At 39.0% G+C, this 26,770-nt stretch overlaps 1 protein-coding gene across 4 annotated transcripts in view; it reads left to right on the top strand.

Annotated features, from left to right (window-relative positions):
* Nucleotides 1-26,770, top strand: part of BABAM2 (BRISC and BRCA1 A complex member 2) — a 450,608-nt gene that overhangs the window by 212,589 nt on the left and 211,249 nt on the right. For all 4 annotated transcript variants that reach the window (XM_082357625.1, XM_082357623.1, XM_082357624.1 and 1 more), the window contains exon 7: nucleotides 25,680-25,789. In XM_082357625.1, the coding sequence (XP_082213751.1) occupies nucleotides 25,680-25,789 (110 nt within the window). The remainder of the gene's footprint in view (nucleotides 1-25,679; nucleotides 25,790-26,770) is intronic.

Raw genomic sequence — 26,770 nt, 5'->3', positions numbered from 1 at the left:
TGCAATGTCAGGAAGGAGTATCTGAGGAAACGCGAGAGACGTTGGAAATAGGGTCAGGTCCTAAGAGTGAGGAATTCAGCCCCCTCGTCAAGTGACCTGAGGTTCAGAACTAAGTTTTAGTTTCAGTAGGTAACCAGCATGAGAACCACTCTTGCTCTTAGCCACATATGCTAAAGGCTCCATAGAGCGAGTGCGGTCTGACGCCCGTGTGGATAGTTCAAGGGCCACATGCATATTGCACACTGGCTTGAACCTAGTAGTAGTCCTTAAAGCTGGGTGAGCAGGGTAAGTGGGGCCTAACGGGAAGGAATTCAGGCAAAACAAAGGTTGAATGGCTGATATCTGTCAGAAGTGTTGTTCTAAAAATTGAACTGTACGCGAGTTGTGCAAAGCTTGGAAACCTATTGACGTATGTTTAGACACTCATTTAGAAAAAGAGAGGTTGCAACAATTTGGGAGTATTATTGATCTGAAAAAAAATCAAGCTATGGTGGAAAAAATAAAGGAAAACTTTTTTTTCCTCAATGGGGGTGGGGTGTGGGGGAAGGTACAGAAAGAATACTAGGTAGTCTAGGCTTTGGGGTGAGCACGAGGGGTCAGGCCGACAATTTCCCAGTCCTTTCATGTCCAGTGTCACTGAACCATGCCCCAGCTATTTCCATGTATATATGGTTTACATAGTTACCATTTTTCAGTAGTTACAGAATATTCCATTATGTTAATATTTCAGAGTATTATCAGCCATTCTCCTCATATCATTAGATATTTAAATTCTCTCTCCTTCCTCCCTCCTTCCCCTCCCTCCCTCCCTCCCACCCTCCCTTCCTTCCTTCCTTCCTTCCTTCCTTCCTTCCTTCCTTCCTTCCTTCCTCTCTCCTCTTATTTCTAATAACACTGCCATGAACATCTTGTACTAATTCCTGCTATTTACTTTAGGATTATTTCCTTGGAATAATTCCCCCAAATACAATTATTGGGTCAAAGGATAAGCACAGTTTATTACACATTTCCAGGTTGTGTTCAGGAAAGATGACACCAGTTTATTCCCAACAATGTGAAAATTATCTCCGTGATTAATTAAAGCTCTGTTTTCTGTGGGATGCATCAGACCCAGAACCTTGCCTTGGAAACTAAACCCATCCATTGGCGAGGATGGTCACTCTCGGAAGGTAACTAGATAAAGGCAAGGCATTCAAGCTGGCAGAAGGAGAGACCGGTTACAGTAATTGATATTTTATTTCAGTCTCTAAGAGCATGAACAGGAGCAAGGTGGGATATAGTTGTAGGAGATCTGTGATGCCTGGAAGCCAAGCACCTAGGAACAGGAAAATAAAACTCAGATTCTTTTATTGGAATGCATAGAAAGTAAGTTTTTGGCCATATGTAATCAGGCTAGACCCATAAAACATAACCAGAAAATCTGGGACTAGCTGGGGAGATGGCTGGGGAGGTGGGAACAGGAGGCAAAGCTTTGTGTACTCCAACCCTGGCCTAATTGGATTTTTGTCATTTTAATTTATTTTGCTAAGTTAATAGTTATACTTATGATACCTTAAAATGGTCTTTCATCGCCTTATTAAGCTGTACATCTTTCCAGGGTTCATGTTTCTTGGACTGCTTTTTCAATTAAAGTCTGGTTATTGACTCTTTTTTTTTTATGTGCTATGGATAGTAACCTTATATCACGTTTTTCACATTTCAGTATTCTGCTCTCTCTGTCCTTTAGCTATCTAATATTATATTGGTATGTTTGACAGTTGATATATTTGGGGGAATAGAAATTTTTTTATAATTGAAAATATCTTGTCTGTGATAATATTTTACTTTTGGGGAGCAGTTTTAAAGTTCTGTCTCTTCCATAGTTGGAGTAAATAATGCTGTTCTGGTATCTTCTACATATAATTTCACTCTTTAGCCTGCACGAATGGTATGAGCTTAAGGCTCTAAGTTAGTTCTTTGCATTTCTGTTCACTTCTTAGTTGCTCACCAGCACCTTTTCCTCTAATAGGATTGCTTCTGGCTGATCATGTACTAACCCTTTATATTTATTTATGAATACTATTTTGAGTTTTTTCTACTTCAACTAATACCCTATCTTTCTTAAAAAGATAATAGTTTTTCTTTTGTAACAGTTTAAAATTTGATAGTTTGAAACCACTATCATAACTTCAGTGTTTTTCCTTTGGTATTTTTCCTACTTTTCAAACACATGTGTTTTAGTACTAATATCAAGTTCTGTAAAATCAGTATTTTATTTAATCTACATAATAATTTAGGGAATGTTGTCATCTTTACTATATTTAGTTTTCCCAGCACGGAGCAAATTATATTTCTCCATTTATCCATCTTTATTTCTACCGTCAGACTTCATGTCATCTTTGATTAAGATGTCTCTAATTTTCTGATTTAAATTAATACACACTTATTGACTTTTTTTGTCAGCATTATAAATGGGGTCTCTTCCAGTGCATTTTCTAGATGTGGCCCATGATACATAGGCCTGTAGTAGTTTCAAATGGCTTTTTATCCTGCAACTTTGCTGTTTCAAGTCGTTATTTTAAATAATGACTTAGTTATTTTAAATGACTGGTTATTTCAAATTGACTTTATTGAGTTATATAATCATATAACTTTATAACTTGATGATACTGAATTATGTCATATATAAAACGTATTTTTTCTTACCTTTCTGTGTTTATACTTTTAAATCCTTTTCTTCTCTAATACCTAATGGCCCATTCAGTGACGTAACTACCTTTTTGCTTCCCTAAGAACTAGGAAGTAGGGGAATCAAATTACCCCGTGAAAGTTGCAGCCAGCACATAAATGGATAAAGATATTAACATGTGATATTCTCTCTGGGAGATGAAATGGATCCCAGGTGAACAATATTAGACCTGTTTGAATGTGATCATGTATCTGGAGGAAGAACGTATCAAACAAAAACTAAGGAAAGAACAGGAAAAAAAGATTGTTATAGAGTCAGTTTGGCAGTAACTGCTCCAGTGTTATCCAGTATAAAGGATGGGTGAGTTTTGAATAATCTGAAAGTAGAGTTGGATGCAGGAGGATGTAACTCACAGACTAAGCACTCCTAGTGTCCCATTGACCCCACTGACAAGGTTATTCCTAAGGTGAGATTGATGTATCAGGCTTTATTAAAATGCAGTTCCTCTATCTCACCTGGCTCATCTAGCAACCCACATGGGTCTTCCTCATAGGAAGAGAATGCACTGATACAGGGGCTTGAAATATTCCATTCCCTGTGACTGTGATTTATCATTACAAAGCAATGGACTGACATAATGCAGAAAGAACGCACTAACCATATGAACTTAGAATTATTTTAGTACCTAATTTCCCATGGTAAACTAACAAGTTAGCATTCTGGCTGTATGTCACCTACCCCTGAGCAATGGCTCTGCAGTTGGTGTGCAAACAGAATCGAGTTTCTGAGCCCAGAAGGCTCACTAAGAATATAAATTTGCTCCTGAGGCCTCTTGGAGAGAGCCCGACAACCTGGTTGTGGTGTTTGCATTGGCAAAAGGCTGAGAATGGGTATTTTAGTTTTCTACGGGCACTTACTGCAATGATGCTATGATTCTTACTACTTTCCTCTCTTCATGTGACAAATTACATTATTTTCCTTGTGTCCAGTCATGCAGTCCAAGTATAAACTTTGCTTGTTCGTAATGGAAAGTTATTTTAATGTGGTCTTGTATTTTATTTATTAAGATTTTTATTTAGTTATTAGAGCCATACTCATAAAAAGCCATTGTGAATATCTTGTCTGTTTATGGAGAATAAAACTATTTTTGTCTTCATCTCCTAATGTATATAAATGTTGAATCACTATGTTGTGAAACTAATATAATGTATGTCAGTTTAAAAAAACTATATTTGCCTTGTGAAGTAGATTGAAAAGCATAACATTCTTATCTATTTTTTAGAAAATTTAGAAACATTCTTACCAAACTCATTGGCCATAGGCATTTTTAAAATGGTAATTTCTAATAACTTTTTTTTGTTGTTGTAAATTGTCCATTCCAGTTTGCTATTTCTGGATATCTCCTTTTTGTTTTCTTGTTATTTTGAATTTTTATCCATTCCCATTTAATTACTAAATTTATTACCAGGTAACTAAAATTTTATATTGCCCTAATTTTTATTTATTTATTTATTTATTTTTTAAAAGTTTTTTTTTTTGGACATGGACCATTTCCAAAGTCTTCATTGAATTTGCTACTACAACATTGCTTCTATTCCATGCCTTGGTGTTTTTTGTTTGTTTTTTTGTTTTTTTGGCCACAAGGCATGTGGGATCCCAGCTCCCTGACTCCCCGACCAGGGATCGAACCTGCACCACCTACACTGGAAGACGAAGTCTCAACCACTGGACCGCCAGGGAAGTCCCATGCCCTAATTTTTTTTTAAAAAGTATTTTCTAACTAGTAATCTTGATTTGATAATATGAATTTTTCTCTGGATTAATGTTATGTTTTGTTATGTTTTTTCTGCTTTTGATATCACTTCTTTTTTCTTTTCCTAAATTCTTTTAGATAGATTCTTAATTGTTTTTATTTCTTTCCTTAGTAATCTAGACAGTTGGAAACTCTTTTGTTTAAGAGGTCTGATTTTCCTTAATATGGCTGCCTGACTTGTAAAAGTCCTATTAGTTGAAATACTCTGTTTATGGATATATGTGTATAGCCATGAGTAGCTCATTTGAGAACTGTCTTCTAATCTTCACACTCAAGTAATTTTATTACATTTTATTTCAATAGTGATAGGAAGCACAAAGAAGATGACACTGGAAAGGAGGCTCTGACTGAAAGAGAGAAGTTATTGGCTGTTGAGGGTTTTTTTGTGGGTCAACAGAGAGAAAACAGCCAGGAAATGAGCTGCCAAATGAAAAGGCAGGTGAAAGCTGCTGGTCCATGAGGTGTAACCCTGAATTCAAAGTCAAGGGGCTGCCTGTAGGCCAAGCCAAGCAAGTGGCTTTAATATCATCAGTTGTGGTGCCACTCATTTATTATGGTCAGGAGGGACCAAACAAGAAACTGATTCTGCACAGACAGGCCAGGGTTTGCCAACAAAGAGTTTACACACACTGAAGGCAACCGACAGGTATCGTTTCCAGGGACATGGGCCAGGCTCAGTGTGCATGGATATAGCAAGGAACAGGTGGGTCAGGTATTCCAAGGTGATCTGGGGTAACAGTGACAATGATGGTGGCCATAGTGCTGGGTACCCTTTACAGATGTTGTTATTGATATAATAGTTTTATAACTCTTCCCATTTTACAGTTGAGGAAACAGAGGCTCGTCCAGGTTTTAAATAACTTATCCAGCCAAGTTGACATAGCGAGTAAGCTGTGGAGCCGTGATTCTCACTAGCCTGTCTAATCCCGAAGCCTGTGCTCTTTCTACTGTATCACATGGCCTGGCATCTAGCAGGCACAGAAGCATTCACACACGATTCAGACAGCTGACACAACAGGGTTACAGCTGCTGAACCTAGGATGGAGGTTATATGTTTTTCAAGTCTGGCTTTTCCATACTTAGTTTATGTCAGCAAGAGCGGGCAGGTTATGTGTTGGCAGGTAGAGTGAAGCAAGGTCTCCTAAATTCCTGCCACTGAGATTATAATTCTAATGCTCCTCTGCCTACTTCTCTCACCTGTGCCAGAAGTGATATTTGTGTAAGTTTATGGAGCAGAGTGAGGGCTGAGGTAGAGTCTGTCTTCCCAGGCTGTGAATCAAAGGGCTTCACCTCTGGTTGCCCCGGTCCCCAGTCTGCGAGAGGAACCTGCAGGGCTCGTGGGGTGCCCCACCTTGTAAGCTAAAGCCTGTGCAGGCAGCCACCCAGGTTGGGGGAAAATATTTGTTCATATTTATTTTTATCTCACCTTCCTAGAATTTCTACTGTTTGTGCATGTTTTATGAGGTTCATAATGTATTGGCACAGTGGTTCATGTATATAGCTTACAAGTAAATACATATAAGACATATTGATGTGGAGCCCAAACATTTTTTACTGACAGCTTATGATTTTAAATGTTTGGAGGTCAGTACTCTAGGGCAATAGACTCCAAACCTGGATGTGCAGTTCAGTCCCTTGGTAACTTGAAAAAAAAAAAAGTCCAGATTTCCTTGGCCCAAACACACTTACTGAATCATATTCACCAGGGGTAGGGTCCAGGAATGTGTTTTTAAACAAGGACCAGAATTGGAACCACTGCTCTAGGGTATGGTCCCTAAAAACAATCTTACTGCTTTCAGTTGCTGGAAAAAAATCTTAGTGCCATTGGTAACGAATAGACTATTGGAAACCTGTAGTGCTTTGAAGACTGTATGAATCGGCTTACTTGTTCATTATTTGTTAACCCCTGTTGAAAGGTTAGCTCCAAGAGGTGGGCCATTATCTAGCCTATTCCCCTCTTGTTCCTAGAATAGTGCCTGGCACATAGAAGTGTTCAGTAAATATTCGTTGAATGAATGAATAAATAATGAAACCCTTTCCCCACTGCGTTTCGGTAATATGTGTCCCTTCTTTCTTCAAATACCAAAGAAAGAATTGGTTTCAGCTGGGCTGCCGTCAATTTGAATGATTTGGTAAAGTCCTTGGTTATTCCACTGAGCTGATTGCCATTTTTTAATGGTCAAAAATTATGTTAATTCTCATATTTTATTGTATTTTTAATGCCACCAAAGAAAATAGTGGAGGTTGGAAGGTGACGTAGAGATCCGCTTTTATTTCATTTCTCATTTCAGATCCCTGTGTCTTTAAGGAAAGGGCTAAGCTACAGCTTGGTCATTCTCCAGATCCAAGAGGAAATGGATTGTAGCAGTTGTGCCTTTGTAGAGCAGATGTTTTGGTTGGAAAAGCTGTCAACCATCTGACTCATAATAAATCCTCAATTCCAGTAAATTCCCAGTTTTCAGTTACAGTAGGTAGGATGCAAGAAAACAATGTCTTCCACTTTGGGATCTTTGAACTTGTTTCACGTATTAGCACCGCTCCCTGTGCGTTACTGTGTGTGAAAGGACGAAATACTAGGGGAGGTTAGAGCAATTCCAGGAATAGACTCAGTCAGTTGGTGTTTGTAAGGGAGACCACTGGAGTTGAACCAAAGCCACTGACTTGCCTGACATAGTACTAATGACGAGAAGTGTAACAGCATTGAGTTTTCTTACATGTTCCCCTATTAAAATCATTTCTAAATTATGTTAATTTGAATAACCTATAAACAAGCTTATAGTTTTCTGTTTTATGGTTTCCTTCCTTTTTTCTCCATAAAACTTTGAAAGTAATTATATGGTTCCTTACATGATAGCTTGAATTTTAGAAAATTTGTTTTATGGGGAAATCTGCTCAATACATATAAGCGTCTCAAAATTCTACCAAGACCTATATCCAGTGTTCCATATGGATAAATCAGGATTAGATAAATAATATTAAACATATCAGATTTTGTATTATGAGCTCGGTGGAGGGAATTCATTATTGACGTAGTAACGTGCCATCTCATTGTCCTCCCTCTGCTTTTATCGAGCAGTCAGTTTCTTTTTAACCATCACTGGAGTGAGAAGAATACCATAATCTTCACAGAGATAATTGAAGAATTCAAGGTCCCATTGCTTCTTCGTAGAGCGACAGTCCCATTGCTCTAGTCAGGGGCCTGGCTTTGACTTCTGAGAGCTTCTTAGGTGACCTCTTCTACCAAATGAAACATTAACATTTGGGAGTAAGCAGTTCATTTGTCCAGAACTCCTGACATTTCCTGGGTTGGTCTTTGGCTTTCTTATCCAGCACCAAATTATTCAGAAGTAATACTATTTTCTTTACACTCCTTCTGTATCATTTTGTTCTTTCCAGTTTTAGCTGATAAGGGGTCATTATATACTCAGAAAACCTCAGTTAACACAGTACATTTAGAGAGCATTTTTTGGCCTTTATATTCTAAGGCACGTTTGTATATCTTCAGAATTGCTGTTGCATCTCTTCAGTGATGGAAAAGGTAGATAAAACTGTGTCCCTGCATTCACCCACTGATAAAAACTGGTATGTGGGTGAGTCATACCTGGCAAGAGGTAAGAGGCAGACGATTCCGACTACAGCATAAAGGGGAGAAAGCAGAAGTGGTCAGTTCCATGAGAACATGTCTTATTCATCTTGTCTCTCCCGTAGTGAATAGCATGTGATGCCTTGCACGTAACAAGCCTACTGGATTGTAGTGGGAAAAGCATGTGCTATGAGTTAGAGAAGACTGAATTTATTTCCTGATGCTCCACTTACTAGTAGAAGATTTGGGATATTTTGCTTAATCTCTTTGAGAAATTTTTAAATCTGCAAAATAGAGATGACTGTATCTATCTTACAGGGTTGTTGGTGATGTAAGTTTAGGTGTGATGTATGGCACCCAGACAGAAATCAGCCTTATTAAGTGATTTTCTGTAAGAAGCACAGCTAACCCAGGTTTGACTACTTTAGGCATCAAATCTTGACTCCAGGATCAGGTGGAGGTCAGCCATTCCACATAGATAGCTATAACCAAACCTGGCAAGGTTCCTTAATTTGGGGAAAATGGCAGTATTTGGGGAGATTACTTAACCTGTGTTATGATTTGAGAACTATACATATTTTATTACACAATTAAGCATAAATATGTACCATAAAACTTTGAAGCATGTGTATGTAATGGGTTTCTGATTTAAGATTCCAACTTCTCTCTTCCTTTTTGTTTGTTTTGTTGTTGTTGTTGTTGTTTTATGGCTCTTTCCACTTTCTCTTCCTTTTTGTTCCTAAGAGAACAGTGTCTTTGTATGGCCTGGTCTGGATTTTATCATCTTTTAATTCTTTTCTTTTTTTATATTTGGAAGAATCTCAAATTTATAATAGAAATGGAAGAACAGTACAGAGCATTTGTTTTTTTTTAACCATTTGAGAGTAAGTTGCTCTGTGATGCCCTTTTTACTTTCATGTACTTTAGCCATTTCTTATAAATATGTACAGTCTCCTACACAATCACAGTATAATCATAAAAATCAGGAAATTAACACTGATGCAATACAACCATCCAAATCTAAGACGTCATTCAAATTTCACCAATTATCCCAATGATTTCCTAATAGCAGAAGAATTCCGTTTAGAATCATAGATTATATTCAGTTGACAAGTCTCTTCAATCTGTAATAGTTCCTCAGTTTTTCCTTGACATTCACAACCTTTTTGAAGATTATAGACCAGTTTTTTAAAATGTCTCTCAATTCGGGTTGTCTGATGTTCCATTATGATTGGATTCTGTTTATGCGTCTGTGGCAGGAATATCACAGAAGTGATGCTGTGTTCTTCTCACTGCCCTCTCTCACGTGGCACACCCTATCTGTTTGACTCATTACCAATGTTGTGTTCACCTTCGTGACTTGTTTAAAGTGGTGTCTGTGAGGCTCTCCCCTGCAAAGTTACTTTTTTTCTTTTGTAATTGGTAAGTATTTTGTGGGGAGGGCCTTTGAAACCATACAAATGTCTCGTTTTTCATGAAACTTTATTTATAGCAGTATGGACTCATGATTTCCCATTTGATTTAATGGATTATAGTCAGTTACCATCATTGTTTATTTTTATTTTTATTTTTTTAACATCTTTATTGGAGTATAATTGCTTTACAATGGTGTGTTAGGTTCTGCTTTATAACAAAGTGAATCAGTTATACATATACATATATCCCCATATCTCTTCCCTCTTGCATCTCCCTCCCTCCCATCCTCCCTATCCCACCCCTGTAGGTGGTCACAAAGCACCAAGCTGATCTCCCTGTGCTATGCGGCTGCTTCCCACTAGCTATCTATTTTACGTTTGGTAGTATATATAAGTCCATGCCACTCTCTCACTTTGTCCCAGCTTACCCTTCCCCCTCCCCATATCCTCAAGTCCATTCTCTAGTAGGTCTGCATCTTTATTCCCGTCTTGCCCCTAGGTTCTTCTGACCATTTTTGTTTTCTTTTTTTTTCTTTTTTCTTTTTTAGATTCCATATATATGTGTTAGCACACGGTATTTGTTTTTCTCTTTCTGACTTACATCATTGTTTATTTTGATGCTCAATATTATTTCTATATCTATCCGTGTATATTAAGCAACTATGTTCATATGGATACCTCCAATACCAATTTAATATGCTGGATTTGTTCTGTTTTCCTCTTTGTACGTATTTGTAACTTTCTTCTTTGAAAGTGATAAATCCAGTTCCCATTCTCCATAATATAATTTGGATATATTAGCCAGCGATAAATCCCATTCCTGTTCTCTGTAATATATTATGGATATATTACCCAGCGATAAATCCCATTCCCGTTCTCCGTAATATATTGTGGATATATTACCCAGCGATAAATCCCGTTCCCGTTCTCCGTAATATATTGTGGATATATTACCCAGCGATAAATCCCGTTCCCGTTCTCCGTAATATATTGTGGATATATCACCCAGCGATAAATCCCGTTCCCGTTCTCCGTAATATATTGTGGATATATCACCCAGGGATAAATCCCGTTCCCATTCTCTATAATATATTACGGATATATTCCATTGGTTACACAGCCCCCACCCCCACCCCCCCATGTGACCAGTCTCCCATTGTTGCTGCTGTCTCTCCCTCGTGTGGGCACCCTCGCACTCTGCTTGGGCTCCGACACCCTACACCAAGTTGCCTTTCTATGGGGACATCCTTCTCGCTCTGCTCTGGACCACTGTAGACCTCCCACCCCCACCCCACATTCAGCCTTGCTCTCCAGTCCATCTTTCCCAAGCTGTTAGAATACTCTTTCTAAAGCAATCTGATCATTTTATTACCTTGTTTGTAATCCCTTTTTGCGTTGCCCTTAAAAAAACAAACTCCTGGCTGAAATGCATCAAGGTTGTTTACAGTTGGTGCCTTAAACTTGTCCAGCTTCATCTGTCACCCCTCCTTACTAGTGTCATCTGTTTCAGCCTTCCTGAACATTGCCCTGAATGTGCCATGTACCTCTGTACCCCCGTGTCTTTCTATGCACTGTTCTCTCTTTGTTTCACTCCCTTATACTTTTTACTCCTTTAGAGCACTGGGATTCCTTCCAACTAAAAACGTTATCTCCTTGAAAAGCCGTATGTGGCAGCCAGTTTTGCCCTTTCTTTAACACCTCTCCTTCTTCCTGCCATAGATTCACACCTCTCTTATAATACACCTTTATTCTAACAGTTTTAATCAGGTGGTCAGTTATTGTTTTTTTTTATTGTTTATTTAGTTTTCCTACTTGTCTGTAAAGGCTTTGAGGGCATGTGTCCCTAGCACCTTCTAGGTAGTGCCTAACACAGAATAGAGTATTAATACATGTTCGTAGAATGAATGAATGCATGAATCCTGAGGTCAGTCCCAAAGGTATACTCAGTATAGAAGGAGAATGGAAATAATTGAAGACAGAAGAAAATAAAAGAAATCTGCAATATATTTTGCCCAGGATGCATAGGCTTAGTAGGTCCAGCCATGGTTTATCTGGGGGAAAAGCCCTATTTAGTTTGCTGAGGCATTGGGAAGGTTTTCTGCCCGTGTAGTTTTTTAAACGTGGTTTGCTTGTTTGTTTTTTAACGTAGTTTGTGAAACCTGTTTTGGATTGTTGTGCAGATTTTCATGTACACTTACCAACATTTGATTCAGTAAGTAACAGACCCAAGAGCTAAAGGGTTCAACCTAGTCTGCTATCTTAATTGTATTCTTTCATGCTTATTTGATATAAACTTTTTTCAGTAAGTTGAATCCACATTCTAATGTGAACAAGAAATGTTAAGCTGTTAATAGCTTCCCTGGAGAATTGCAACTTGCTAGGATGCTTCAGTACTTTCATCATCATTTATGTATCGTGAAATGTCACAATTTCTGTTCATAAGCACAAAACTGCAAATGTACGTCAATTGGTCTATCTTAAACCTGTTATTAGCTTAGAAATTAAAAAAATATTCTTCACTAACCCAAGCCAAGGATAAGGTCTAACTCAATTTATAGTTCTTCTAAATCTGGTCATCAGCACCTCTATAATTAGTAAAGTTCTAAATAACAAAGCCACCTACTCAATAGTTATGTATGCTAAGTCCAACATTTAGAGTTTTCCATTTTGGGAACTTTTTAGTATAATATGTTCTTCATATGCAAATTTCTACTCTTAATAATTTCCTCCTGTTTGGGGGGATCTTACATTTCCTTTTTGATTCACACAGACCTCATTTAGTAAGCGGCATAGAGTTTTCAAAGCAGGTTTGGATACAGTAGATTGACGTAGTGAAAAAAAGCATTGATGCAGGAGTCAGCAGTCATGGGTTTTGGTTTCAGCCCTGTGACTGATCAACTCTGCACATTAGACAAATCACTTCCCTTATCTCGGTTTCTCCATCTGTAAATCTATGAAGTGTGGGTATTGGAATCAATGACTACAAACTTTATTTTTAATATAATAGAATAGAAACCTTTTTACAAATGAAATCTTTCTCCCAGTGCCCAGTATACAAAATGCCCTGTATATGTCTTAAGACATATACTTTAAGGTACACATGATCCCAAGTTTTCCCCAGAACACAGGGTAACAACCCCTGGCCCAGATCTCGAAGGGGTCTTTTTTATTTTTAACGTTCTCTGATTTTATTTACCCTTCGCGCATGTCATTTCACCTTTGGCACATTTCCAACATCATTGACCCGAAGGGGATAGTGTTCACAATGCCAGCTCTCTTGACCTGGCCCCTTTCTCTGGCTCCTCCATAGCTTATGGGTGTGGCTGGTTAGAAGAATATTTGAAGAGTACCTTACTGTACTTTTCAGTTTCTACCATGATTCTTTCCTCCATTTAACTCTGAGGTTTTGGAATATACCACAGATACTTATTTTTAAATCCTAAACTTTGTCTCAGATACCTTCCACACTCTTCCACAGCCCCGTTCAACATCACAGTTCATCTGTGTTCTCCTCCGGTTTAATCACAGGATGGATATCTCAGTCCATTGCTTTTCAGTTCTCTCTTTATTTTTGGACCTATTTTCTCTCCCTTAAGTGTCAGTTCTCTAAGCCGGTGCTTCTCAAACTTTAATGTTCTACAGATCATCTAGGCATTTGTTAAGCATCACCCAGGTGAAGCTGGTGCTGTTGGTCTGATTAGCAAGGCTCCATCCACACAGGCTTCATTTAGCTGCCGGCTGTTCACAAATGTAATGCCACATCTGCCTTTGGGGTCTGGTGCTGGTCCCCTGTGTCTACACGTTTTGAACTAGATAGTCTGGAGTAAGGAAGTGGTAGGACTGTCTTCACTGAAAAACATCCAAAGCTTGCTATTTAATATCATGCTTGCTGGGAAAGTCAGAGCTTCCTTTCGCTGCTTTCTACCACCTCTAGAAGTTTTGCTTTTTTCCTCTTAGGATGCCCATTGCTCTCCTGCCTTATCTTCTCCCTTATAAAAGTATAATGCCAGGAAAGAGTCTGATGAATTCACTCTCAATACATAGAAGAAACTGATGAGTTTTCAGCCTTACCTTTTAAGGATTAATCACGTCCTATCTTATCGGATCTCTTATTGAAGAAGAAAAAAAGAACATTTCTCATCTTGATGTGTTTACATCTGCCTCTTTGAGTTGGGAGATGGATTCTTGCAATTCTTTTTTTCCTTACTGTTTCCATCAAAATGTCTTGCCCATGGTAGGTAAATCATAAATGAGTATTGACTTAGTGATAGCACATGGTGTGTTGTTTGGAAGTTGATTAGAAATGGCAAAAAGATTGCTCTTGCCTTTTTGTCTTGTAGGGTTTGCTCTCTCAGTCAAGTGTTTGAACTTGAATTTTCCTCTTATTCTAGGGGATGACCTGAACCCAAGGGATAATGGCTCATTCTGCCCCAAATTACACCTACTGATTTATATTGGAAAGTCAAATTAATAAGGTACATAGACCTCTGCTGTTTCTGCTAGGGAAGTCTGCTTGTGGAACCCATTTTTGGATCAGCAGTTTACTGGCAAGCATATGTGATCATTCTTTCACACACATATTCATACATTTGTTCATCAAATACTTATTGGGTGCCTATTTTTGTAGTAGGCACCATTCTAGGCAGTGGGAGCACGACAGTGAATGAAACACTGCTCTTAAGGAACTCAACCAGATACATGATAAGAGCACATATCTAAGGAACTTTAAAATGCAGATGAAACAATGAAATGTTACCATATGAAGGGTGTAGCTACATACCTGTAGGATTTCAGAGGAGAAACCATTACATCAGAGGGCGGGATCAGGAAGTCTTGTGAGAGGACATGGCATCTGAGTGGCACTTTAAAGAACAGATAGAATTGGGAGATTTGGGGTTGGGGGAATGCAGGGCTGGAAGAAGGCATTTAGGATTGAGTGGCAGGATGGAGTTCGGGCAGCTGCTGCAGTTAGGGTGTGTCAGCGGCGGAGTGGGAAAATGAGGTTGGAAGGATACCTTGGAGGGGCTGGAATGCCAGGCCACTGTAGGGCCAGGGTGCACTTTTGAATCTGAGAGAAATGCAGTGTTTACTTCTCAGAGCTCATTTTCTGCTCTGGAATCATTCCTCCAGCCAGTTCCAGAGGGATATGGCTCTAAGCCTCTAGTTCTTTTCAGAGCTCCTATCTGCCCTTTAGGTTCTGCAGATAACATCAATATGCAAATCAAAAGATCTCTGATTACTTCAAGGAGAGAGTGTCTAGTAGGCTCCATTCTCTGTTTTAACACCTGTGGCTTGTGATTGTCGCCAGTTAATGAGGGTGCGGTACCAGGTGGCTGAAACAGCATGGAAGTAACCAGTTGCCTAGTTGCCATGGGCACCAGACTGTTTGAGCCAAATGATTCGCTGGGTGGGTGGGTGCAAAGGTGTTATGCACTTCTAGGGTGCCGTTCCCTTCTGTCCTCACACACAGAACCACACAGGAAGAATCTCTAAACCCCATAACTCAAAGCTACCTAGCCTGGAAAGGATAGGGTGGAGCTTTAATAGTAGAAAGAATAGCATGGTAATGGAAATGATGTCAGACCAAGAGTCGGGGAGGAAGGAGTAAGAGAAATGAAACTTAACATTTACCAAGCACATTCTTCATGCCTGGTTCTGTGCTTGGCTACTTTCATATACATTTGCCGAAGCCTTGCAAACCTGTTGCTTTCCATAATGCCCACATTTAGCATGTCATATGGAAAAAATATAAAAACATGCAGACTCTTAGCAAAATTTTTTTATTTCTGTAGCTAAAAGATCACCATTTCTGTGCAGTTGTTAAGTTGTGTGATGAACTTGCAAAACGTTGTATGTGTTCAAATGGCTTGCTGCTGCGGCTTGTCCGCCTTTAGCGTTGGCACCTCCAATACCTTTTCATTCACTGGGTGAGGTTTAGGGTGGCTATAGAGCGGGGAGTGCAGGCTGTTCCATCCAAGGCCCGGGATCGGTTACTGTGCTGTTTCAGGTCCACCAGGATGAGAAGCAGTAAGTGCAGGAAAATAGCCGAGCTGCAGCCAGAGCCTGACGCTGCGGCAGATTGCTCTAGCAAAGCTTTCTTCTGGCACGTGCGGAGGCATGCCGCTCACCTTTGTTCTAAAAGCCCTTTCTAGGCTCTGATTAGGGCCTGGCACTCCGTAGCATGTAACAAGTATTCAAATAACTCAGGAACGAAAGTCTCTTCTTAGCACTTAGTTCTGTAAGTTTCAATTTGCCATGGTTATCATCTATATTAGTCAGTTTAATAATTTACAAGAGAAAATGCTGGTTATAAGTGAAGGAAAACCACTTCAAACCAGCAGAAAGCACGTAGGGCAATTTATTTGCTTTCCAAAGCTGGGAGAAGGTTGAAAAGCCAAACAACAGTAGGAGCAGGACACAGCTGGACCAAGCACCACGGGAACTCAGGGTGTGAGTGCTGCCCAGGGCGCTCTTCTCTCTCAGCTCTGCTTCTCTAGGGTGCAGGCTTTACTCGCTCACCCTACAGCCTGGCCTCGTCCATGAATGGGAAATATGGCTACTGACAGTTTCTTTCGCCTGCGCAAAAGGACTCGACTCTTCCGGGACCCATCAGCTGTTCTCAGGGGGTTGGAAGTGGCATCTCTGCTGGGAGCTGTAAGGATCGGGGCTTACGGGTGGGGACTAGAAGAGAGAGGGGCTTCCCAGGAGAAGAGAAGGTGTCAGGCAGGTAACATCACAGATGCCCACTGTATCAGCTACCATTTCAAATCTGTCTTTTTCTATCCCTTACAAAGAGCTGTATGAACTACTTACATAAAAGCTTTATCTACCTTTTCCTTAAGTTATGGAACCATACTGGGGATGTGGTAAATGGTGTCGTATTTGTTCCATATGCGCTTAAAGAAAACTCACTATTGTTTTAACTTGTTTTGTTGGGCTCCTGGATGACAGTCTGGCACAAGGTTTGTATATGTAGATGTGCATAAAGTCACAACTCAGATGCCTGAGGATGTGGTTTAGTTTGATTTGTAAAACAGTTACAAAAACTGATGCTTATATAAATAAGCTTAGCTTCTTATCAGACTCATTAAGAACACATTGTTAGGGTAATAGGGGAAACCCCACACTCCAGATTCTTTCTCTAGAAACATTGGTGAGTAGAGAAGGTGGTGGAAGCCAGGAAACATCCTGTGCTTCCAATGAGGACCCTGGCTGTACTGCGATTTCCCCCCCACCCCCACCCACCACCACCTCCAACCCTCTGGAGAGAAGTCTCCATTTTACACGCCTTTTAGTCAATGCTGTGATTATTCAAAGAAAGTTGGTGGTTCTCAAGGCTATGTCTGTTAGGTATAATAACCATTGGGACAGGAGTTGACCAACGAAATCTTGATCATCATTATTTTAAAAGAGCCAGGCATTTTTTTCCCCAAAGTTGTTTGCACAGCATGTGTTTCAATTTAGTTTTATAAACAGAAGCTATAACCAACATATTAAGGTTAAGTACAGCTTCACAAGCAGATTCCTGCATAAATGAGAGCAGTGAAGTGGTTTTTGTTTATGAAACTAATAAGCAAGATATAAAAAAAACAAAACAAAACCCTAACCCCATACTGTATGGTGACATCTCATAGTAATGAACTCAAGATGTCACTTTTAGAAAACACGGGTAGGTGACAGCAGCTCTCTCCTGGTATCCTGGACTCCCCTTCTAAGAGCTGGCTGTTCCAAGAACATTGTAATTATCCTTTCCCGACCCGACAATCAGCTCTTCTTATTTCCACTGAGTACAGTTAGTTAATCGTAGAGTGTGCCTAACCGTACAGAATTGAAGGAAGATTGATGTTATGGCTTAGAACTCCACAGCCCTCATCAGTGTTCTTGGGGAAGCCATCCTCTTTCCTTCACTGAGTCTGTGTGAAGATGTCAAACAAATACATTTTATTTGGCATGGTGACCTTTATAGCTTTTATTTAGTCTTCATACTCTTAAAATTTAAAATTTCTTGCTCCACAGTTTCTAAAAGTAAACATTAAAACACATAAAGCATATACTCCTCAGTTAATTTTGAATACCCATTGGTGCAGGCAGGATAGTCTATTTGGGATTAAAAGGGCATAAGAAATGGCTCCTTAAGTTGCTTATGGTCGTTTGGAGCACACAGGATTTAGACACCAAATGGAGGACAAGTACATGTATAGTCAACCTCTGCTATCCTTTCTGCATGTGGGTTTCCAAGTTGTTTATATCTTTCTTTGAGCACTGATACTGAGTCTTTTCTTTGTGCCCAACAACATGCCAGTGGGTATAGCATCATGGCTAAGAGTCCAGGTTCTGAGTCAACATACATGGGTTCAAAATTCATTTTCACCATTTAATCACTTTCAAGCCTCAGTTTCTTCATCTGCAAATGTACAATAATAGTACCTACCTTTTAAGGCTGTTATGGCAATTGTATGAGATAATGCACAGAAAGCACTAAACAAAGTGACTATTGAATAAACACTGAATATATGTCAGCTGTTGTTATTAGACATAATAGGAAGTAGGAGATCTCTACCCTGCCCTCAAGAAATTCAGTCTGTTTGGAATTTAAAATATACACTGCTTAAACAGCATGGGGAATTCATGAGGCAACATGTACAAACTACCAAGGGTAGACATAGATCACACTGCAGTTGAAAGGAATCTTAATGGAGCAAGTGAATTTACAATCAGAGTTAAAGAAATTAAAGTCACTGGGACTTCCCTGGCGGCCCAGTGGTTAAGACGTCGCCTTCCAATGCAGGGGGTGCGGGTTCGATCCCTGGTTGGGGAGCTAAGATCCCACATGCCTCACGGCCAAAAAACCAAAACATAAAACAGAAGCAATATTGTAAGAAATTCAATAAAGCCTTTTAAAAATGGACCACATTAAAAAAAAAATCTTTAAAAAGAAAACAGAAATTAAAGTCACCACATTAAGTCACCACATAAAGTCATTAAGAAAAGGAGAGAAAGAACATTTTAAATTGTGCTTTATTTTTTAATTGAGATATAGTTGATGTACAATATTATGTTACCTTCAAATGTACTACATAGTGACTTGACATCTGCATACATTATGAAATGATCACCACAATATTATTGACCATATTCCTTATTTTGTATATTATATCCCTGTGGCTTATTTATTTTTTAACTGGAGGTTTGTACCTCTTAATCCCCTTCACCTATTCTGCCCTTCCCAACCCCCTCAAGAGAAAGAGCTTTTTGATAAGGGAAATGGCAAGGGCAAAAGTGTTAGTCAAGATCTAGTAAAATATATGGGGAGTGGCCCAGTTTGTCTGGACCAAGCAGAGGGAATCTTTTTACTCCCATTTCTATTTGGAGAAACCAAATCAGACGTAACTCTCTTAAAGGCTACCTTCACAAGATATATCAATGTATCAAAGTAATTTTTAGGCAAGAACTCAGTATGTGGTGAGATAAGCAGTAACTAGGCCTGCAGACCCCCAACCCCAGTGCTGCAACCCCTGCTGCATGGAAAGGAGGGGACCAGGGCCGGGGCCGCACCAGCAGGCAGAAGGGCCCGACACGACACGGCACGACGCCCATTGATTCCTTACTCTTGTATCCATTTTGCTTTCCGACTACACTGCCTTTCCTTGCACTTGTATATTTCCCAGCACTTTGATGAAGAGGAAATGACCTGATTTCAAAAAAAATGACCAGTGTCTTTATTGGACAGAGACCCCTTAGCAGTGAGACCAAGGTCTTCTGTTAGGTACATCGTTTTCCTTGTTCTTCCATATTTCTTTTGCTTAGATTTAATTCCATTCCCTAGCATGTTCATTGTCATATCTTAATGCTAGTAGAATACAAATTCAAATTTTGACTGGGACTGCTTATGCTGACATATAACACCGTGAGTCAAGAGGACTTTTTATCCTAAATCTCCTCTCTCAAGTAATGAGAGGCCACTGCCGAGTCTCCATAAGCTGTCTTTGACCACTCTCTTGAAACTTCCATTCCCTCCTCACTCCTTGCCCCCTTCCCCTGCTTTCATTTTTCTCCATAATATTTGTAACATATTATCTATTTTCCTTACTTTGTTAAATGTTTGTTAAATGAACGGTAGCATCATGAGAGTCTTATTCTCTTACTTGAAAGAACTTGACTTTGAAAAATCTAAATTTATGTAATTTGATGACGAATCTGTAATATCAAAATACTGGGCCTCTAAAGTACAAACCTCACTTAGTATATTTTAAAATAAGGTTCTGTGTTTGGAATTTTTAATTTGCTTACATCTTTTCAAAAGCTCATAGCTTTTGTATAATGAGGTGCTTACTCAGACCTAGTTTTTTCACCCTAGGAATCATGATTAATCCTGGGTCTTGTTTAATATCATTTTAAATGTAACTCAAAATGGTTCTTACTCTATTTTTGACAGACAGTATAATAGCTTCCTTATAGTCTTTATGTCCACAAACTGGTTTTGCTAGTAATGGTTATAGCTTTGTTGTAAGCCTTTTTGAATTGAGAAATACAGTGGCTATGTGACATGTGGTTTGTAATATATATTGTCCAGCTAATGTCTATCAGCAATTAGTTAATTGATAGTTTGTTCCTGTATTGACACTCAACATATAGGGGCTTGTTTAATGGCTGCTTTCCTCACTTGGAAAATTAGCATATCAAAAAGGTACAGCATAATGATAAATTGTACTTGTGTTTGCTTTCATTTCCAAGGCTAATTGTTGTCTTTTCTACACCCTTTTGATATTTGCAATGAGCAGCGATTGAGAATAGGTGTATAGATAAACCATTATGACCTAAGCAGAATGTTAACTTTTATTAGTCGGTATACCCTTCGCTTACCTATGGTTCAGCTTTGAGTTTTCTTTGATAAAATCTTAAGTAGTCATAGATTTAAGGAACTAAAGAGATAAATATTGAGAATCTTTCTAGCAAAAAGCATTTTCTGTTTAACTCCATTATTTCCTCATTCTTACAGTCATACCTGCATTAATTCAGTTTTTTTCAACCAATTTGCTATATATTTACTATGTTCCAGACACTGGGGATACAAAAATGAACAGGAAAAACTCCCAGCCTGCATGGAACTCACCATCTAGTGACTATTCACTGCAAGCCGTAGGAACCCCTTTGTGCTACAGCCAAGTGCCGAGCCAAATCCATAGTTAGTTTTCAGCAAAATATCATGGCCATTATTGCCTCACCCTATGTATATCAGTGCCTGACATGCTTTTATAAAGGTAGGAGTCAGTATTTTTATTTTTTTTATTTTTATTTTTTAGCTTCAGCAGATTCGGCATCTTTCCCCCATTTTAGCTTGTTGCAGTTTCAAATGGTGCAGATAGAAAACCCTGAAAATGTATACTTATACATTTTTAAATGTCCCCTACTACACTATAACCACCCCCTGTTTTCCAAATGCTGCCATTAGTGGTTACAATAATCATCTGTAATGTTAGCTTCTAAGAGCCATGGTACAAGAGCTTCTTTTATAATTTCCCAGATGGAAAGGAACACATGTACAAGCCTGTTAGAGTTGCAGAAACTGGAAACAGCTCTGTGTGGATTTGTATTTTTGGAACTCTTTGGGCTTATTTAAGCTCTCAAAGTCAAACTTACGTATCCATTAGGAATCAAATACCAACTCGGGGGAAAACTCACGTGCCACACCAAGGGGAATAAATCATATTAAAGTAGTTCATAAAAGGAACTCCTGGAAACAACTATTTTCATATTCAGAGTAATGTTTCGTGTACTTCTTGCAGGATGCCAGATAATAAATGTTGATTATATAAACCAGGGTCATTCCGGTTGTTTGGAGGACTGTCTCTGAGCATTTCTGTTCTTTGCTTAAGTAGTAGTGAAATGAGAAGTTAAAAAGCAGGAAAGGGAAATAATTATAAATTATCCATAGGCATATGGAATGAAGCTGTTAATTAAAAGGGTTTTTACTGGCCCCAGGTTTTGCAGTGTTTTTTTGTTTTTACAGAGTTTTGTGACTTGAGGTCAGAGCCTTGACCTTTAACAAGGAAACTTAGTCATTGGGGAAAGGTATCTGAAAGTCAATTCAATGTTAGTTCTTTTTTTATTGCCTCTCTTAAGATGACCAGCCTAACTCGAAAGGGTGACTACTTCTACACTTAGATTATAAAATGAATTTGTCCCGGGACTTCCCTGTTGGCATAGTGGTTAAGAATCCGCCTGCCAATGCAGGGGACACCGGTTCAAACCCTGATCCGGGAAGATCCCACATGCCGTGGAGCAACTAAGCCCGTGAGCCACAACTACTGAGCCTGCACTCTAGAGCCCACAAGCCACAACTACTGAGCCTGCGCACCACAACTACTGAAGCCTGCGTGCTCTAGGGCCTGTGTTCTGCAACGAGAGAAGCCACCGCAGTGAGAAAGAAGCCCACGCACCGCAACGAAGAGTAGCCCCCTCTCGCTCTAGCTAGCGAAAGCCCACACGCAGCAACGAAGACCCAACGCAGACAAAAATAAATAAGTAAAGTAAATAAATAATAAAATAAAATGAATTTGTCCCTCTGAATGTGAATTTTTTCAAGCTCAGCTTCAACCTTATTTTAGATATTTTATGAGTTTTAGAGTCATATAATTACATAGTTTCTATTTGTTGAGACTGTAAGTATTTTTAAAATTTTCCATCCTTACTTTGCAGAAAGGAATATTCAAGGTTGGATTCTTTTTTTTTTTTTTTACCAGTACTCTTTTTTTTTTTTTTTTAATTAATTAATTTATTTTTGGCTGTGTTGGGTCTTCGTTTCTGTGCGAGGGCTTTCTCTAGTTGCGGCAAGTGGGGGCCACTCTTCATCGTGGTGCGCGGGCCTCTCACTATCGCGGCCTCTCTTGTTGCGGAGCACAGGCTCCAGACGCGCAGGCTCAGCAGTTGTGGCTCACGGGCCCAGTTGCTCCGCGGCATGTGGGATCTTCCCAGATCAGGGCGCGAACCCGTGTCCCCTGCATTAGCAGGCAGATTCTCAACCACTGCGCCACCAGGGAAGCCCCAAGGTTGGATTCTTTATCATCTATAAAAGAGCAAAAAGTGATAGATAAACTCAGACTCCCAATCTTGGCTTTCCTTTTAAAACTGCTAGTTCTAGGGACCTTGGTGTACCTGGCGGGGGGTGGGGGTTACGGGGGGAGGACAGGAGCAAAGAGCCAGTACTTAGTTTCCAGACGTCACTGGTGACAACAACTTTTGTAAAGCAGGTTGCTGAAAATCACTAGGTGTGGAGAAAAACGGTTAGGAATTAACATTAAATTGTTTATTGATTTATCCATTCAGCAAACATTGGGTGGTTTCCGTGTTCCAGGCACTGTACTAAGATCCCCCTTGTACATACTTCCTGTGTCATACCACCTAAAAATATATTCCAGATATACATGTGTATTGCAAATCTACATGTAAAAATAAAATTGTAACAATGTTAGATGAAAAACTAGGAAAATGATTAAACAACCCCTGAGTTATTAACCAGATTTAACTCTATAGAAATCTAAATTTTCTTCTGATCTCAGAAGAGCCCCTAGATAAAGTCAGAAGTCAAAAAGAGAAAATATTTATAATACACGCGATAGACAAGTGTTAGTAAATCTAATAAACAACAATAACAAAAAAAGTCTAAGAACCTTTAAGCTAAATGGGTAAAGGATTTGTTGGGAAAATTTACAGGAGAAACGTAAATGACCAGTAAACAAGTGAAAAAAATTGCCCAGCTTCATTCATTGAGTCTAAATTGAGATACCATTTTCCAGCTATCAGATTGCCAACATTAAATTAAAGAGTGACAACAGCCAGTGTTATCCAGTGACTCAGGATGAACGGAAAGAGGCTCTCTCTCATACTGATGCAAATTCATGGGTCCAAATTTGAACTGCTGCAAAATTTTTTGAAAAACAATCTATTAAACTCTATTAAAATGTAAAATATTTATAACCTTTGACCCAACAGCTGAGTTTTAGTTATCTCCTAAGAAATATGAATCCCACTAGTAAAGGGTATATATACAAGGATATTTATTGTAGCACTATCAAGTAGCTAAGAACTACAAACAACCTGAATGTCTGTTGCTAGGGGAATGGTTAAATAAAAAATAAATCCATGCCGTGGAATATTATGTGGCTATTTAGAAAGCAGTTGGTAGAGTCCTGTGTATAATATGACGCCATTAGGGAAAACAAGACACAGGGTTAAAGAGTTATTTATATGCAAGTGTGTGTGTGTTTTTATGATCATAGAAAAAGCTGTTTAAGGCCACATACACGGTTACTATTGGTTACCTTGAAAAGTGAGGGTGGAAATGCTTTTTCTTTTAAAAACTTCTGTATCATTTGACTAGTTACAACAAGCCTAAATTTTGTAATGTAAAGCGAAAAGACAATTGAGAAGTTATAAAAGAGAGAATGAAAAGGGAAGGGTAAGTGGCCAAAGAGATAGAAGAAGACCAGGAGAGTATAGTTTCTTAGAAGCAAGAAAGAATTTCCCGAGGAGAGAGATTTCCATGTTAAATACTGTTTAGAGATGAAGTAAGCTAAGGACCGAGAGGCATTTGCTGTGTTTAGTGGCTGCCTGTGGGAAGAAGTAGGGTCAGAAGGCTACTCTAGTGGGCTAAGGGGAGGCTAAGAGGAGGGGAGGGAGTGAGGCAGGGAGTGTGGACCACTCTTTCAGCAGTCTGTGCAGGGGAGGAGAGAGAGAACCCAGGGAACTAGGCAGAGACCAGCATGATTCTTTTCTTTCTTTTTAAAATTTTTATATTTTAAGATGGGAGAGACTTCCAGTCCTTGTCCCTATGTATACTTGCCACACTTGTGCATCCTATAGGCACAATAGAAGGCAGAGCAAGGACACTGAAGATGCTAGAGGTGAGCAGGTGAGCATGATGTCCAGCTTCTTAGGATGCAGGAGAAACAGGGCTGAGGTTAGTTTTAGATCAAAGGAAGGACTTCATATCTGAGATTCTCACAGCTCACGGGCAGTGATTCTTCAAGTCTGGGTTGGGACCCTCCTAGGATGGCTGCTGAGCCCTCCTGAGGACCTGTGAACTGATTCAGAAATGTGGGTCAGTTCTTACCGGTCCTTTGGGGTGAAAGATGCACAATGATATTAAGTTTTTTAAAAAAACCTACATTTGACTTGGAGCCACTGTCAACCAGAAATAAATTATTAAGGGTTATTAAAATTTGCTATTCACAAATTGAAATCAACATGCTACGAGAATTTATTCTAATTTGGTATTTTCTTCTGGCAGTCTGGCAAATACTCAGTGCTTGGCAGTAATCGTAAAGCACATGCACATAGTTGTAAATCCCACAATTTTAATACAGGACAATTCAGTGTATCATCCGTGTTGGTTTGGGTTGGTTATGACATTCGATTGTTGCTATTCGTGCTTTTTAATTATAAATTACAGTAAGTTTAGCTTTATCATTATCAGTCTAGTTTATTGTGGGTTGTTTGGTTAACCTCTCAATGTTTCTTGACACATATTTGGATCAACAATGTTTTTGTCATAATATTCTTATAACTAGCCTTTTAAGATACGTATGTCTTGTGGTTCACATATGAATCGTCCATAATCATTTTGCTAAAGCAGATATGTACATAACACCCTGCCATTTGCATGTACAGTGGAATACTTCATAGTGATATGCTTCTTGGTAATGTTTGCCATTTAAATAACATATTATCAAGGTAGATATAATAAAATTACTGGGTATTTTAAGATTTTGTTGTTGTCTAGTGATATAAATCATGTTTATAATGCTTCTTCATCCTAGGAAAAGTAAATTTTAAGCCATTTGTATGTATTATGTAAATTATAAGCCATTATATATCTTGCTAGCAACATGTTTACTGTAATTTGTTAACTATGTTTTTGTCTAATTCTTTGTTGTCACCAGATTCACTTTTCCCCTCTTGGAATGTGGGAACAAGTGAAATTGGTGGCAGTCTTTTTCTCACTGTGGTAGGCTTTGGTCAGAAAGTTTGAAAGCTATCACTCTAAAAGAGTGACTAGGTAGGTGGCAAAGGATGTGTGGCGTCTTGAATCCAGGTAACTCACACCACTGGTCTCATTGCTAGTGGGCTGTAAGCTGGTCACCAGAAAGGTGTCATGAGAGAAGGAACTGATGGCATTGTGTTTTTCACTAACTGTTTAAGGATGTGAATGAAGACCCGGGAGAAGATGTGGCCCTCCTTTCTGTCAGTTTTGAGGACACTGAAGCCACTCAGGTGTACCCTAAGCTGTACTTGTCACCCCGAATTGAACAGTAAGTATCCGTGTCATTTATGTTATGTAGCCTGATGCTTCTCCTTGTTAATCAAACATGCTTGCTACCTCTTTTGCCACTCTTAAACTCTTAAAATGACTTCTCTTTATTGACTTTTGTGTTCTTAAAAATGAATTATATTCAGAGTTTAGATTTCAGAGTAAATGCAGTTAGTATTTGCCGCTGTGATCTTTGGGTGAGACTTAGTTGTGCAGTTTGTGATGTGAATACTGTGCCTGGTAGACTGGATTCACAATTGTGACTCCTTCCAAATGCCCCTGTGTATGTATGGTTACCCGAAAGAGGACTGCTGAACAACATCCTACGCAATTTCTTGTGTATTTGTAATGCTTCCAGTTGTTTGCAAAAAGGTAACCAGTATCCTGACAGTATTAACTTATTTAGATTAGTGAAGGGAATAGAAAAAGCATATAGCTTAAAACGATGACATGTTCGAATTATTTTTCTGTGTTGAAATAGTTCTATATAACTTTACACAACGTTCAGGCTACATGGTACAAGTAGTTTATTTTATTTATTTTTTTTAACATCTTTATTGGAGTATAATTGCTTTAGAATTATGTTGTATTAGTTTCTGCTGTATAACAAAGTGAATCAGCTATATGTATACATATATCCCCATATCCCCTCCCTCTTGCGTCTCCTTCCCACACTCCTTATCCCACCCCTCTAGGTGGTCACAAAGCACCGAGCTGATCTTCTTGTGCTATGTGGCTGCTTCCCACTAGCTATCTGTTTTACGTTTGATAGTGTATATATGTCAATGCCACTCTCTCACTTCGTCCCAGCTTACCCCTCGCCCTCCCCGTGTCCTCAAGTCCATTCTCTACGTCTGCATCTTTATTCCTGTCCTGCTCCTAGGTTCTTCAGAACCTTTTTTTTTTTCTTTTAGATTCCATATATATGTGTTAGCATACGGTATTTGTTTTTCTCTTTCTGACTTACTTCAATCTGTAGGAC

This window comes from Balaenoptera borealis (assembly GCF_965194805.1).
Source record: "Balaenoptera borealis genome assembly, chromosome: 15".
NCBI lineage: Eukaryota > Metazoa > Chordata > Mammalia > Artiodactyla > Balaenopteridae > Balaenoptera > Balaenoptera borealis.
Note: the sequence above shows the minus strand (reverse complement) of the source record. Positions and strands in the feature narration are given on the sequence as shown.